At 40.6% G+C, this 15,378-nt stretch overlaps 3 protein-coding genes and 1 long non-coding RNA gene across 4 annotated transcripts; 2 read left to right on the forward strand and 2 right to left on the reverse strand.

Annotated features, from left to right (window-relative positions):
* Window positions 1-622: 622 nt before the first annotated feature.
* On the reverse strand, window positions 623-7,620 carry oaz1a (ornithine decarboxylase antizyme 1a). The gene is given in 6 exon segments (XM_058072702.2): window positions 623-1,183; window positions 1,278-1,363; window positions 2,519-2,697; window positions 3,692-3,778; window positions 3,780-3,846; window positions 7,380-7,620. Coding segments are annotated over 6 exon segments (672 nt in total). The 5' UTR covers window positions 7,502-7,620; the 3' UTR covers window positions 623-1,052.
* On the forward strand, window positions 7,276-8,937 carry LOC144898351 (uncharacterized). The gene is made up of 3 exons (XR_013627265.1): window positions 7,276-7,599; window positions 8,623-8,722; window positions 8,909-8,937. It is a non-coding gene; the product is annotated as an uncharacterized LOC144898351 (long non-coding RNA).
* A 4-nt stretch (window positions 8,938-8,941) lies between these two features.
* Window positions 8,942-10,545, forward strand: LOC144898350 (uncharacterized). The gene is made up of 4 exons (XM_078790066.1): window positions 8,942-8,961; window positions 9,029-9,163; window positions 9,282-9,358; window positions 10,233-10,545. Coding segments are annotated over exons 1-4 (333 nt in total). The 5' UTR covers window positions 8,942-8,960; the 3' UTR covers window positions 10,353-10,545.
* Window positions 10,340-14,573, reverse strand: amh (anti-Mullerian hormone). Its single transcript, XM_058072701.2, has 7 exons — window positions 14,442-14,573; window positions 13,698-13,991; window positions 12,486-12,658; window positions 12,306-12,411; window positions 12,133-12,232; window positions 11,667-12,064; window positions 10,340-11,374 (listed from the first exon to the last, which is right to left on the reverse strand). Exons 1-7 carry the CDS (start codon window positions 14,524-14,526, stop codon window positions 10,980-10,982), a joined length of 1,551 nt encoding a protein of 516 aa, XP_057928684.2. The 5' UTR covers window positions 14,527-14,573; the 3' UTR covers window positions 10,340-10,979.
* Window positions 14,574-15,378: the final 805 nt, after the last annotated feature.

Here is a 15,378-nt window from a genome sequence, read left to right on the forward strand (position 1 = left end):
AAATCAGTCAAGCTTTCTCAAGTAGCTATAAAGTATGTTAGGTTATCCACCACCTAGTTGTCGTATGAAATCCGAGTAGACTACAATGAAATTTAGATTTATGGTCACTTAAATGGCAATTGGCTGGCGACCAGTCCTCATGCGCAAAGTCAGCTGGGATAGGCTCCAGCATACACCGTGACCCTAGTGAGGATAAGCAGCATAGAACATGGATGGATGGATATATTTGCCAAAGTAGGGAAAAGTAGAGAGTGGAGTGAGAGAGAGTGAGTAATTGTGATTCGCCCTTCAAGAGAGCCCTCTTCAGGACAAAATTACTCAATGTGAGACTATGACAGCATAGTCTAAACATTGTGTTTGTTTTCAAGTGTTGACTCATTTCCAGTGCAACTGTAAGTAATGCTGTTTTTACAGATATCAGTTAGGAAGATGACAAAATGTAATCAACTGCGTGCCATTTTCATCTTGTTCCCTCACGGCTCTCCTGTTCGATATCAACAACTATGATCAACAATCAGAAGAAGGGATCACTCACTGGCACAACATACAAAAACAATTTCAAATGTACTTTTCTAAATCCGCACCGGAGCTGTGAATTACAAAGAACAATAAGTCTTCAGGATAAGGTGAGTACTTTTAATTGATTCCGTTTCAACATGCAAATTTCTGTCAAGTGAATCAGAGCATTAAATGAAATTCATGCACACACAGAAAACAAAAACAATAAATCAACATATACAGGAGAATCAACTCACAATTACTATGAAAACAACTTTACTTCCAGGAGTAAGATGAATGAATTCCAATGTAATCATAAATATAAATCAGCCTGTGCTGACGATGGTGAACAGGAAGTCATCACTAGATGTCACAGGAAGTACAACAGTGGCCCGCATGCCACGTGCTTGTTTACATTCCTGGCCTGGATCACAGCACATGGTAGGTCACACACACTTTGATTAGAATATAGTCACATCTACTACACGTGGTGGATTGGTGAAGATGAGGGGAAAGGAACATTTGGAACTGCCAGGTGTTTGTTTTCCCTTAATTTAATCATCATCTGAGGAGTCTCGCTCGATGCTGTAAGCCATGAAGAAAGCGTCAGGGCGGGACGGGACGAGGGGATGACCCGGTCTCACAATCTCAAAGCCCAGGAAACTGAATGTGCGCAGGAGGGATGCTACGGAGACACACAAAAAAAACTTGATAGTTGGAGGTCACAGGGCACCAGGTACTTTTTAGTGTCATGAAAGCGACTGCTAAGGATGTTTTACCTCGATCGTCACGACTCTTGTGGAAACAGATGAACACGTGATCGCCCTGCAGCTGCTCTTCTGCAAACTCCAGCAGGAGAGCAAAACTGAAGGGAAAAATTTGTTCAGCGGGCTAAACACTTTGAAAAAATAATAGTACTCTGTTAGTACTAGTGGTAGTGTGCTGATCTATAAATGACACCAATTCCTCACAAATTGTCATCATGGTGCTGGGAAAAAGGCTGGAACACTGGCATACATCACAGCATATAATAGCAATGCCCAGAAACCATGCATATCAAAAGAATCTGATTGATCGCCGAGGCCGATCTGATTTGGTTCCCTATGCAGATAAGAAAACCCAGCTCATTACTGCACGTATGGGACATAATTATTCCTCCCATACTTTAAAAAGTCTCCAAAAAGCACAGACAACGCTCAAACAACGCTTAACCAAGCTACAGCAACGTTGGTATTATCATTTTTACAACAGATTACATTACTGGCGTATCGACACTTACCTAGAGAACACCGACTAGCTGCTAGCCAGCTAGCATCACCAGACTCGCCCCTAGTGCCTCAGCGTCATGCCCACAACGCCTCAGGCACTACCAAAAGGTTAAGTCTAGATATTTGAGATGCTGCCACTGCTGCTATGTTTTTATTTCCGAGTTTGGAAAAGTTAATGTTGGAGGTTTTTGGAGGTGTTTTAATAGCGGTCTTTATAGGCCACATAGGTGTATCCCATTACTTGCAGGACTGGGCTGTTTTTATATCTTTAGACTGCACACAAAAGAGAAAGATGTGTTTCATGTCTCATATAACGACTGTGGATGATGGGAAAAATTCCCCCCAAAAGTGCTGTTTTTCCATTTAAGTACTGAGCCAAAGTGGAAAAATGAACTAAACTGCACAGCCTGGTGAAAAACCTGGCATTTTATCAATCTTTGAAACCAAGCAGTGGTATCAGTATGGGATTGTTACATTGATTTCACCATCTGTTCTGTTTTAAAGCCACAATGTAAAAAAAATATATTCAGGTGGTTTTAAACCACCATTTTTTGTTCAAATCTATATATAAAAAAAGAAAATTATGCTCTATTCAAGACTCACTAAATTAAAGAAAGCAGAACTGTGTCACCATATGATTCATATAACATATAATAAGGTGTTACCATTCAGATAAGAGCCGAAAATACAAAATAATTCAGATTTCCACACAACACAAAACAAAAGAGGCATGCCACATTCTCCCCACTGACCTGTCTTTGCTGCCCTCGGGCAAAGCACCGGGGGGGATTTCAACGTAGAGGTTGCCTCCTTTGAGAGCTGCCCTCCATACGCAGTTCTTGCCTTCGGTGAAGCGTGGCTCGAAGAGCAAGAAGCGCACTCTGCTGGTGGCCGGGGCAGGTGGTTCCTCAAGAACCAGCAACTGAGCATCCTGTGTAGCATTAAAAAAAGTTAAATACATGAGATAACATGACAACCAAGTTACTTAGAATTTCATAAGGATTTTGTGATCATTCCACCAGAAGGTAGGCAAAAACTGTGTTCCTAGGAGGAAAGGTGGGCAAACTGCCATTATGTGGTCAACTGGCATGAAAAAGCACACCGTGGGTTTGATGAAGATGTTATACAGCTTTCTTGAGGGGGACTTTGGAGCAAACGCCCTGGGTTGGAATCTCCACGAGTAAGCATCATTGGTATTCGTCAGGGAGGTCATCCGGAATATAAAGTGCTCAAACCAAAATCAGTATACGGATCAAAAGATCTGCTGTGAAAATGCTACTATGTTGATGTTAGCATTACTACTTACTAACACCTAGCATGGTAGCGCATCTACTTAAGTTCAGTCATTTTCTACCGCTTATCCTCCCGAGGGTCGCAGGTGTGCTGGAGCCTATCCCAGCTGTCGTCAGGTTCATATTAAAAACAATTCAAAAAAAAATCTAGTATGCTAATATGTTAGCATGTTGACACCCAGTACAATAGTGTGCATACTATCATTTTTAGCAATTGCATGAAAATACCTAAAAATGATAGTAAAAAAATAAAATTAGTATTTTAGCAATGCTAGCATGCTAACACCTTGCATAATAGTGTCTACCTATGAAAATTACCTAATGTAAAACAAATTACCCTAAAAACCACAAGAAGGCAGCCAATGCTAAGAAATAACAGACAGTGGTTGTTGCCCCAGAATAGGCTTTTTTTTTTTTCCATCAATCTACTTCGTCACAAAATGTTGCACGCTATTAATAACACACTACCCATGATCAAGATCTCTCTTATGATGTGATGTATGCAGTCGTTTTGTACATGGTTCAGCCAGCATTGGTAGCAGAATAAGATATAATTTTAATAATAAAGAATACATATGCACTTTGTTTGCAGGCCCATAATAATACTTTTCTGGAAAGGTAGTGCCAACTTACAGAGTAGAATAGCTTAGCTGAAAGATTGCGATCCCGCTGGTCATTCCCTCGCCCACCTGGGATCTTCAGGGGTGGGTGAGGGGCATCAGGAGCACCACAGAGGCCCCGGACACGGGTTACTGCAACAGTGGGAGCACCTCCAGGAACTGGAGATACTGCAAAGAGAGAGCAACAAAAATAAAGCCATTGCCAAGGGGAATATATCAATAAGAGAGTTGCCACCCCTTTTACTGCTGAGTGACTCATCTGGAAATCAAACATTTGCTCATTCTTTTAAAATCATACTCACAGTTTAATCAGTAACTGACCACCATCTTGAAAAAAATGAGTATGACAAAAGGAAGTGGGTTTGTTACCACATAGCTGACTAATAGAAAGTATACTCATGATTGACAACATTTTCTGTCTTAAAAAGTATTTTTCCCCAAAACGGACATTTAAAAGGGGTCATCTTATATTTTGTTTAATATAGTAATAAGAGTGTTGATGCTGAATTTTTTTGTGGCAATTGAGGGTAGGTCTTTTAGCCTGAGGTACACAACTTGCTAAAGAAACATGTGCCATGGCTTTTGTAGAGTTGACAGGAAGCGGTCAAGACACACACAAAAAACTGTCTAACCATTGGCCCATTTTAGCCATGCACTAAATGGATTGTGTGGGGTTTATGACTGCAGAGGACAAACAGTAAGCCATGTTTTAGAGCCAGGTCAGTGTGTGTGTGTACTTGCACATATGTGCAGTGTATGTTTGTGCAGAGGCAGTCACATTTGTTAAATTAACAGAAGTGCTGCCACAGCAACGGCACACTTGCGTCAATGACACTGCTGCGTTATATGTGGAGCAGCAGTCTGAAACCTGAATGAGAGTCATTGTTGGATTAACCAACCATTGCACATGATATCATTGCTGGTTCTGGAGCATCCACTAATGCAGGTCATCTATGAAAGAAGTGGAACACCTGACATGAATAATGTGCCTCTCAAGTCTCACAAAATGTCAGCGGCAGTTAGCTTTGCAAGCACCAAAGGTTCAAGTTTGTGCATGTACCCTTTTCCTTAGCTTTTTGGTAACTTATAGAAGGAGCTGTCACAACTCCAGTACTGTCCAGCAAAAACAGCAGAACGCTCCTGATAGAGGTTCTTTGTCTGCTGTCTTTACAGTAAGGCCAAAGAGACCAAGTATCCTTTTAATGATCTTTTTGCAGAAGGCCAGCCTGCTCCTGTCATATTACAGTTAACTCTTAAAAACGGAAAGCGTTCCTCTGAAATAGGGAATGTTTGACGAGTGTTTTTGCATCAGGTTTTTAACAGCCGACTGCTCCTAACATATAGCGGTCTAATTTATCATATTTATTAAGTATTGTGAAAGACTACCCACCATCAGCCAGTATGAGTCTCAAGTTTGTTTATCAGATAGACGTAGGTTGTGCACAGAACAAAAATGCAAATTAGCATTCAGTAGTAATGGCCCATACTTCCAACATTTTAGGCATTTCCATAGATTTGATGAAATAAGTTTTTTTTTTTTTTTTAATCATTGCGCCTAAGTTCTCGTGGCCCGATGGGTGGGGACCCCGATATTAAGGATCTTTGACCTTACAATACTGTAAGTACCCTTACAATAAGTCCATAAAAACCTGATGGAGGATCTTTGACTACCTTTCTTTCAATAAGTTCTTAGAAAAGCAAAGACATCATATACAGCAGGGGTGCTCATTAAGTCGATCGCGATCTACCGGTCGATCGCGGAGGTGGTACTGGTCGATCGCTGGTCGATCGCGGCGTGACATTAAAAAAATATCATCCTAGCATTAATGCCGTCACTTGATTGATATACAGGGCAGCCATTCAGATGACAACTGAATGTTGCCCTTCGGGTGACCAATCAAATCAAACAACGTCTCTAAGTGCAGCAGAACTTACGATGTCAGCCTATCATCCATCCCCGTTACTTGATTGACATACAGGACAACCAGTCAGATGACAACCGAATTTTGACCTTTAGGTCACCGCTCATGCGTAAACAACGATGCAAAGTGCTAAGCTAGTCGGCGAAAGTTTATGGTCACTAAAATGAGTGAAGTACCTGGACCAAGTAAAAAGGCAAAAACATATCACTTCAATACGGAATGGGAGGTGGACTTTTTTTTTTCACAATGTCTTTTTCGAAGTGCGTTTGCCTGGCTAACCTGGCTATCAGCAGCTACTGTCCGGACTATGCATCCCTGGCTGATTGAATTCAGTGCAAGTCATCAAAGTAAGCTCAGGTAATTACAAAAAATGTTAATAGTTAATTATGTGTGTTTTGCAATATTGGCTCATTTGGTTATGTAAGGTACATCAACATACATTGTACGTACAAATAATCCTCAATACATTCGAAAATAAATAGATGTTTTGCATTTTTGTAGTGGGTAGATTATTTTGACTCGGTCATTTTAAAAGTAGCTCGCATGCTGAAAAAGTGTGAGCACCCCTGCTATACAGGATCTTTGACTACCTTTCTTTCAATAAGTCCTTAGAAAAGCAAAGACATCATATACAGGATCTTTGACTAGCATCCTTGCAATAAGAAATCATAGCACTCCTATCTGGTGCCTCTCATTCATAAACTGTCGTTCTTATATCCTGTACAGGCTCTACAAATTACGAGTAAAAGAGGAGAATGACTGGCCTCTACGTTTAATATGACATCACCCCCCCCTCCCCTTTTTCCCTTCTTCCTCCCCCTTTTAGTCGCAGTGCAGTGGAAATTTCCAAAGCTACTTTCACAACAACCACCACAGAAAACCAGAAAGACAACATCTCCCAGACTCTTGTCAGGACAAGACCCGACAAATAGGACCAGCACCTGGGCTGCCAGGTTCCTAAGTTCCTCCAACCCCTCGCTGCTATGTTTTCACCTCTCAATTCCAGCATGCAACCACTTCACTTTAATTAAATTACAATGCAGCTTGGTGGTTTAAATTCAGCTTCCTGTTGCAAAATAGATTAATTAAATCCCCTGTAGCGTTGCAGCAGGGTGGTTCAACGTTTGCCAATGAGATCCTGAAAGGATCCAATGAGACGGCCAAATGGAAAAACACTGCACAAGTCTACAAATAATCCACTATATTAACTAACGGTAGTTAGTGATAACTCACACTGAAGCAATTAATTTATCGTCGTGTATGCTACAAATAGAGAAAAGGGAGACCAGGTATTATTAGCATCGCTGAGGAAAACATCAGTATTGTGACGTAACATAACAAGAGACCATTTTATAATCAACTAACACGATTGACTATATGACGTTCAAATGAACAACATAATTATATGTAAGGCATACTAACTTTTAAGTAGGCTGGATATAACGGTTAGACTTAATAGGCATTAACCTCAACCATCAGCATGTAGCTTTAGCATTTATGATGTACACATATTAGCTTATGTCCACATTTAGCAAAATATATGTTCACGCACGATAATGACGAATAAATTAATTATTACATTGTAAAACACTTTTATGTGACAATTGCCAAACAATGTTAACACTCAATATCCGGATGAAGATGTATTGGGTGAAAAGGAGTTACGTAAGAAAAAAACATGGGTCATAATCGGAGTCACCCCAGGAAATAGACGGCGTCTTTTCGACAGGCCGCAGCTAGCCTAGCTTGTTAGCTCAAGAAAACAAAAAAACAACATACCTTTCACTTTCCGGTTTATTATTACTGGACTGTTCGATTACAGGCATTTCGGTTAAGTTTCTTTCCTTTTCTCTAGCAAAACAGTGACTATTCAAAATCGTCTGTAGGTTAGATTTAACCATCCGGACTGCGTCCACACTTGGCTGCCTCTCTTTGCCTCCCCTCTGGCCGCTATGATCAAGCTGACAGGAGGCAGGCTGGCTTTGCTGGGCTGAATGAGGTGGGGAGTGTCCGCCGCCTTATGACGAGACACCTGATGGATGACGCACTTATTTATCGTGCAGAAATCGACGACAACAAGGCTATTCATTCAACCAGACGCAATTATAATACGTGTTATTAGATTTACATTGTGGATTTTTTTGGATGTAATAGCCTAACAGTAACCCAAATGTCAAAATTAGAATAAAAACACCAATGTGTTAATGAAGAACCCTAAACACAATTCGGTCATTTAAATCAGCGGATAAATTAAATTGTACCGCTAAAAAAACCTTCCAGCCCCAGTATTTACAAGCTGTTACTGGGACAACTATAGCGTCTGTTTACATATATGATAAGTAAGTGGTATGAATAATCTCCCCCTACCATTCCATCGAACTTTATGAAATTAACAAGTTGCAAATTAATGACAATACACATAAATAACGTTTACTTTGCATCATTATACACGAACAGCACAGCTTTATGTCTTACTGATAGATGAGTTTTGGCAGAACCAATACAGGGGCGCTGACACTTTTATGAAAAAAATGCCAACAAAGCTGCAGGACTCTCAATTGAACCTTTAAAATTATAACATGTTATTAACGTATGACTTTTATGAGATATGTATCTATTATTATTATTATTAAAATAATGGGAGTCTGACGTGGGGTGTCAAATGCAGGAGCAAATATTTATTTTGAACTCACACTCGTAACTGCTGTTGAAAGGAGAGCCTAAAAACCGCAACAAAATGGTTCTTCCTACTGCCTGGACCGTTCAGGTGGCAACACCCTCAACTTTAATAGTTCCGAAGTGAATTATGTACAAACCCCCAAGCACTGCACTGTACCGTATGTAATAAAAGGATAATTAAAAAGGAAATAATTATGTTTCCAGTATCGCCAGAGGAGTATTTACTTGACAATACCGATGTACCCACAAGTAAACAATGGCGCCATCTATAGGCCAAACACACTCACTGCTCATGTTTGTTTCTTTTTTGTTCTAACCATTCCACTTGTGCTTGTCAATCAAGGTACCAACAGGCAGGGTGTGTTCAACTCTGCAGAAAAGTGGTCACCAGCAGCAACACAACTGTCTTAACTGTGGAGACACAGCTGCAGGTTGTAAACAAGGTATGCTCTTTAATCCCCTATTTTGTGCATGCAGTTGCATTTCCAAGTAAAAGACAGGAGCATCTTTGATGCATGTCTATGCTGTGCCACTAGCTGAAGGTTCCTATTTTAAGACATGTGCTGTCAAACTAGGACTGGGCTCAAACAAAATACCTTACAACTTAAATAATATGTTTTCCTTTGCAGTTTAAGTGATATCTATAATGGTATTTTATTTCACAGATCTCAAGCAAGCACAAGTAAGCCGCCACCATTAAATCACATGCTCCTCTATGACCCAATTTAATACTAATGCATCTTGTACAGTGCCCTATGACAGGATTTTGTCCATTCAAAAACTGAATGAGGTTCCAAATCCATGGAAGGGATTCACCATGAACCGTTGCCTGGCGTTGACGCTGACCATCCTGCTTGTGAGCGCTGGGGTCTACCAATTGCACAGTGAGTACTTTTATATGCCTTAAGTGGCTTTGCAGTATACGTATGAAATATAGTATGTACAGAATGACAACCTGGGCCTGCCTATGTATTTATTGATTGCATCTTTTGTGTCCTATAGATGCTTTGGACATGTTTGTGGAGGAGACAGGTCTGAAGTCTTTCTACGGAAGTCTGCAAGATGGTTCAATAATGCAGGTATTATTGCTATTATCATTATTAAATGCTTTCAGCCTTTTAGCTGTTTTATAGTTGTTTTTTTTAACGAAATAAACTTGGCTTCCTGGAACAAATATTTATGATAATAATAAGAAGAATAATACAAATAATTATAGCAATAGCAATAATAATTATTATTGTTTTTGTGATTAATATTTTGAATTGAATATTTAATTTAAGGAAATATAATATATATATATATATTATATATTATATAAATATATTATATGTAGACAATATTTTTTTACTTTTGAGAAAAGTACAATGAAAAATACATTGCAATCTACTAATTTAATTCCTATTACGTTACACTCTGCTGCACTCTGTGTGTATGCTACCGGCCCAGCCTCCACCCACCAAGTCAAAGAGACTGTATGGCTGACAAAAGGGCTCATGCCCTTAATGTCACTGTGGTATGGAACTACCATGTCAAGATGCTGAAACTAATGCAAAGAGTGAACTCTCTTCCTTCCTGTTTGTTTGGAGGCGAGAGACGGGGAAAACAAGACATGCACATGGCAATACTGTATATTGAGGCAATTTTAATTTCTTGTGTATTTATTTATTATTGTCCCAGGGCTAGTGCCCACCAGACACATTTATGCAATCTTGTCATGTTTTAATCTTGTGTGATCTTGTGACACCCCTAATTGTATTCATTCATTCACTTTCTACCGCTTATCCTTATTCCAGCTGTCTTCGGGCGTGAGGCGGGGTACACCCTGGACTGGTTGCCAGCCTATCACAGGGCACATATAGACAAACAACCATTCACACCATTGTGCTATGTATCATTTTGAATTATGAAGTATTTTAAGCCCATTTTCTCCTTTTCCTTCTTGTCCCGCTTCAGATTTCCCTGTGGGACACTTTCATGTGGTGGTGGGGATCTGAAGAACTCGGAGCGATAAGAAAACGGAAAAAGCCCATTGGCAGTAAAACCATCCTGAAACCTAAAACTACAAAACAATAACAGTTTATTAATCTTAGTCAACAAGTGAGCATACTTGGCATTTAATAATAATTGTTATGCATTCTCAAGAGTATTAATGTACATCACAACAATACTATCAGTGTTTCCGTTGGTGGGCAGTAATTTATGTAATTGTCTAATTTGCATTATTGGCCATAAAAAAAACACAACAAATATATTATTAAATACAAATGAACTTTCTTCCACTTGTTTTTGTCATTTGTGTCATTGTCATTGTCACTGTGAGTGCTTTTAGATTGCGGAGAAGCCTACAACAGCACCTGCTGTTTCTAAAAGTCCCAATAACACTAGAAAAAGTAGTAGCTAGTGCTAGTTAGCAACCTACCACTGCCGTATGAGGTGTTAAAATATATATCGCCACCTACTGAACGAAATTGTGACTGTCCATCACAAATAAGTTGATGTTAACACAAAAGTAGTGAAAGGAGTAATTACAGTGAAGATTATATGAGGTATTTTTAAAAATATGTTCCTATCTGCATGAGTGGATGATAATAAAAAAAAAAGAAAACACTATCAGCAGAACACCTGCATACTCACACTGGTTCTGATTTGATAGTGTATCTAATGTTGTGTCCGATAAGTATACATCAGTTATCTCAGCGTTTAGCGACAGCCACACTCCTTCGCCACCACATCGGCGAAGACAGAAAGAAACGTCCCATGCTGGTTCAGGTCCACCACCTCCAGAGAATCATAGGCCACAGGCACACAGCATGGGGCCCGCTCGTGCACGTTTCCGTTCTCGATGTGGAAGTTGACTAACACGGCGTGACTTTTGGTGTTGACCAGTGGTACCGTGCACAGACCTTGACAGTTTTTGATATCGGCCGTGTCTGGGCCAACCAGGTACCTTTCGAGGGACACTGTTAGACTCCTCAGGCTGCACACCTTCCTCGGGCCGCTGGCTTCAGATCTGGTGGATCTCAGATGTGGCAAAATCTCCCGGCCTACTGTCTTCAGGGCCTTCAACAGAAGGAAAGCGCAGTACTGGCTTTCTCCTGTGAGATGTGGACGAGACAACAGTCAGACTGCTAAAAACAGGCAGAGAGGTACAGTATCTTAAACGACCTCATACTGTTCCCATGAGCCTTTGTTCTCAGTATCACATCTTGAAACAATCTTGTGTTGTTAGTAGGCATGTCACAAGATTTGACAGATAGTTTTGAATGTTGTACGTGCATTGTTTGGTGGATGGCACGTTCCTCAAACTGAAATGTTCCCAGGTTGTTCCAACCTGTCATGTTCCAATTATGATTCATTTAAATCTGAAAAAAGGAGTATTTTCTGTACCTGAGGGCAAGTCCACCTTGGGAAAGGCACAGAGTTCCGAGAGCCTCTCCAGCCTCTTGATGCTCCTCTGACCTCCCTCCTTTTCTCTTAGAACCTGCGTGATCTGCATCAGGTTGTGCTCCAAGCTCTTCCTGAGCTCCTCTAACAGGTCAGGGGGCATGGCCAGCTCTCCACGGTGGGTGTTAAACATGGAGCCAGTGAAGGAGAAAATGGTGGGAGCTGAGGAGTTCATCAGCTCCGCGAGCAGGGACTCGCTGGACGACAAGCCCAGAGTCAGAGGGGGCAGAGCCTGTAAGGAGTCCAGCTTCAGTGGAGATGAGAGTGGACGATTCTGTGGTGGTAGGACACCATTCAGGAACCTCCTCAGCTCGCACAGGAGTTGCAGGGGCTGAGATGAGCTGTTGAGAAATTGGATTTAGATCTTCGCAAAAAATGATATTTAAATGAAAGGACAAAACAAGACAACCTGGTGTCACTTTGTTCCTCACTATAGAACAGAAGAACAGGAGTCACTCCGCCTCTTTTTCTTGTCTTCCCACCACCTAGAAGTTCTTTGATGTTTTTTTCTGTGATGTGCAGAAGTGGATGAGAGCGTGCACGGAACAAGACAATGAAAATAAATACAAAAAAACCACATACTCATATCAGGCCATTTACTGTCTACAGAGAGTATCCATCCCTGTTGTCCCACTGATGCTCGTCCTTGCAGCAGAATGTACTGGGTTCCTTCCGAGATGCACACAGCCTGGAATAAAAAAAACAAACACACATAACAAGATCATTATGGGCAGGATAATTCACATTTAAGATGAAACAAACCTGTGTGTTGGGCTGCAATGACTGACTCATGAAGGTGATCTCATGCAGGTCACCGCCACTGATGGGACTCTCAAAGGCCAAGAGGAGCACTGGCGTACGTTGCAGCAAAGGAGATTGCGGGAGGCCAATAATGAGATTGAGGGCTTCTGTATTCTCCTCCTCAATCAAAAACACTGATTAACAAAACAAGACATCAAAACCAATGCTGTAATCATAGCCAGGGTGCTTGTTGAGCAGGTGATAACTGGAGATATATATATATATATATATATATATATAACAACTTAAAAAAAAAAAATTCTGAATGAGAATTCATGAGAAAGTGTGCAGGAAAAAAATCAACAAGAAAGTAATTCATTCATAAAACACAGTACAACACAGTAGCAACAGAACCAATGTTGTAATAGCAGTAAGGAACAAACTGCGTAGTCAACATTAATACATTATACAATATAGTATCTAAATTGTCCATAGGTATGAATGTGAGTGTGAATGGTTATTTGTCTATATGTACCCTGTGATTGGCCGGCGACCAGTCCAGGGTGTACCCTGCCTCTCACCTGAAGTTAGCTGAGATAGGATCCAGCATACTTCATCAACTGTAGTGAGGACAAGCGTCATAGAAAATGGATGGATGGAACATTACCACAGCTGAGTTCATTTTAAGGGACGCACGGTGGCAACAGTACATGAGTTACACACCAACAACTCAACATTTTAATGCGCATGCAGAGGTAGAAAAATCTGCTGCACGTGCAAGACTTTAAATGAAGCTTCTGCCACTGTATGGTATTAGTAAAACAGTAAAGAAGTAACTGTAGGAGACTTGGCAGTAAATTGAATAGAGGCATGGTACACTCCAGTATATTCCAAGCAGTAACACTCCGCAGTGAGTTGGTGGCAAATAAGACAGTAGAAAACTTCTTCATACACTTGTATGGCTATTAAAATGTTACTTAAAATATAACCTGTACCATAATTATAGGTTTTATGATGGGGACTATTTGACTCTGGAACAAATTAGTCATTTGAAAAATGGACACAAGCAGTTCTTATGTAAGTAATGGAACTAACTGCTGTGAAAAAAAGTATATTTCAAGTGCACCTTGAATGTAAAGTAAATCCATGTGTCCTTAAGTATATTTTCATTGAGTGTATCTGAATGATTGTCATTTTATCATTTACGATTACTATATTAGTACACTTCCTTACCTTCAGTAGGATGCAGCACCTCCAGTCCATCTCTATGCTTACTCTCGGCTTTCATTGCCAGCTCCCACAGCACTGAGGGATTCCCAGATGCTGTACAGATTCCAAACAAGGTCATACCTCCCTGTGACAGTTTACTGTCATTCCCCGAAGCCTCTCGCATGGCAGCAAATACATCTTCTAAAAAGCATGCTGCAGTTTGAGGGACCAGATGAGAAACTGTAGCATGAGGTGATGTCAACTGTGCAGTAAACCCTGCTTCTTCTGTGGGTCCCTGCCTGTCTTCTTCTGACTGACCTGCAGAAAGAGAAGCAATAAGACCACATCTGCTATTAGTGCAGTAGGGGGGCACAAACAAACCAGAACATATATGGGACATACATGATGACATTTCATATAAATATCAAACCCCTGAGGTTTGTCATTAAAATATATACGCATTATAGAAAATAGATTTTAAGAAATAATTGGGCAATGTTAAAATTGCATTACAAATCTCATTCAAATAAAATATGAGCTGTTTGGACATAATGGCCATTAAAACTACTGTTGGTTTTGCAGATATTTACCTACAATGCATGAACTACTAACATAAACACATTACATTTGTGCAATAATGACTATTAAATCAAAATTGAAGTCAATATCATGAGGGACAGATTGTCCGAAATATAGCAGAGGGACAAAGGAAATACTGCACAGGCATTATAATGATACAAAAATTATATAATATATATACAATAATACCTGTTAACAAGGGGTCGCCCGGCATGCCCACACAGAGGATGGTCCAGCAGGGCATCAGCAGCCCACAGTAGATGTACAGTGCCATGCTCTCCCTTCTTGTGTCTGGATGTATGTCTGTGTGGTCAAACTGTTATCAAGAAAGCATTCTCTCTCTCTCTCTCTCTCTCTCACTCACACACACACACACACACACCTCTGGTGCTGGCTAACAGACTACAGTCAAAATAGGAAGATCCTGTGTCCTTGATGCTGTTGGATTGTGGATTCCAAAGACAGCCCTGCACAGAGCAAGGTAACAGAAAGGTATGCTGAGTTTGGACACACACCAAGGATCACTAAAAGTTGGCCAAAAGACAATCCTTCTATGGCCTGCTACTTTTACAAGGACATTTTATTGTGTTGAGCTGCGGAATTCAGCTTGACTATCGTGCAAACGTTAGTGTGGAGGACGGCATCCTCTACCCACTGCAGCTGCAGTGAGCCCACCCACACTTGGACCAGGGACCTTCAACATCCTAATGCTCCAGGACAAACTGACACAAATATGAGTGGACCCCTGCCTGGTGTCCTGGATCTCCATTTTCCAGTTACCTCACAGACAGTGATGTACTGCTGGAGTCAGTACTATATGCTCTACTTAAGGTACTGTGCTGCCCTCCATCCTTTTCACCCTACACATCTCAGGTGTCACATACAAAACCTTCACAGGAAGTATCAGTGATGACCGAAAGGAGAAGTCCTGTGAAGCATTTTGTGGTCTGGAGCCATACTAACTACCTTCAGCTCAACACTCTAAAAACAAACTAATTGAACTTAGAACCCTTATATGTGAGAACAACCATAAAAACATTAGTATCAACATTTGGAATCAAATTGGAACAGATTAAGTAAAGGACTCAAACAATGCACTAAAATTAGTGCTTTCTAGAAACAGTAC

This window comes from Doryrhamphus excisus, linkage group LG4 (assembly GCF_037039965.1).
Source record: "Doryrhamphus excisus strain RoL-2023G ecotype Guam linkage group LG4, RoL_Dexc_Guam_v1.1, whole genome shotgun sequence".
Lineage (NCBI taxonomy): Eukaryota > Metazoa > Chordata > Actinopteri > Syngnathiformes > Syngnathidae > Doryrhamphus > Doryrhamphus excisus.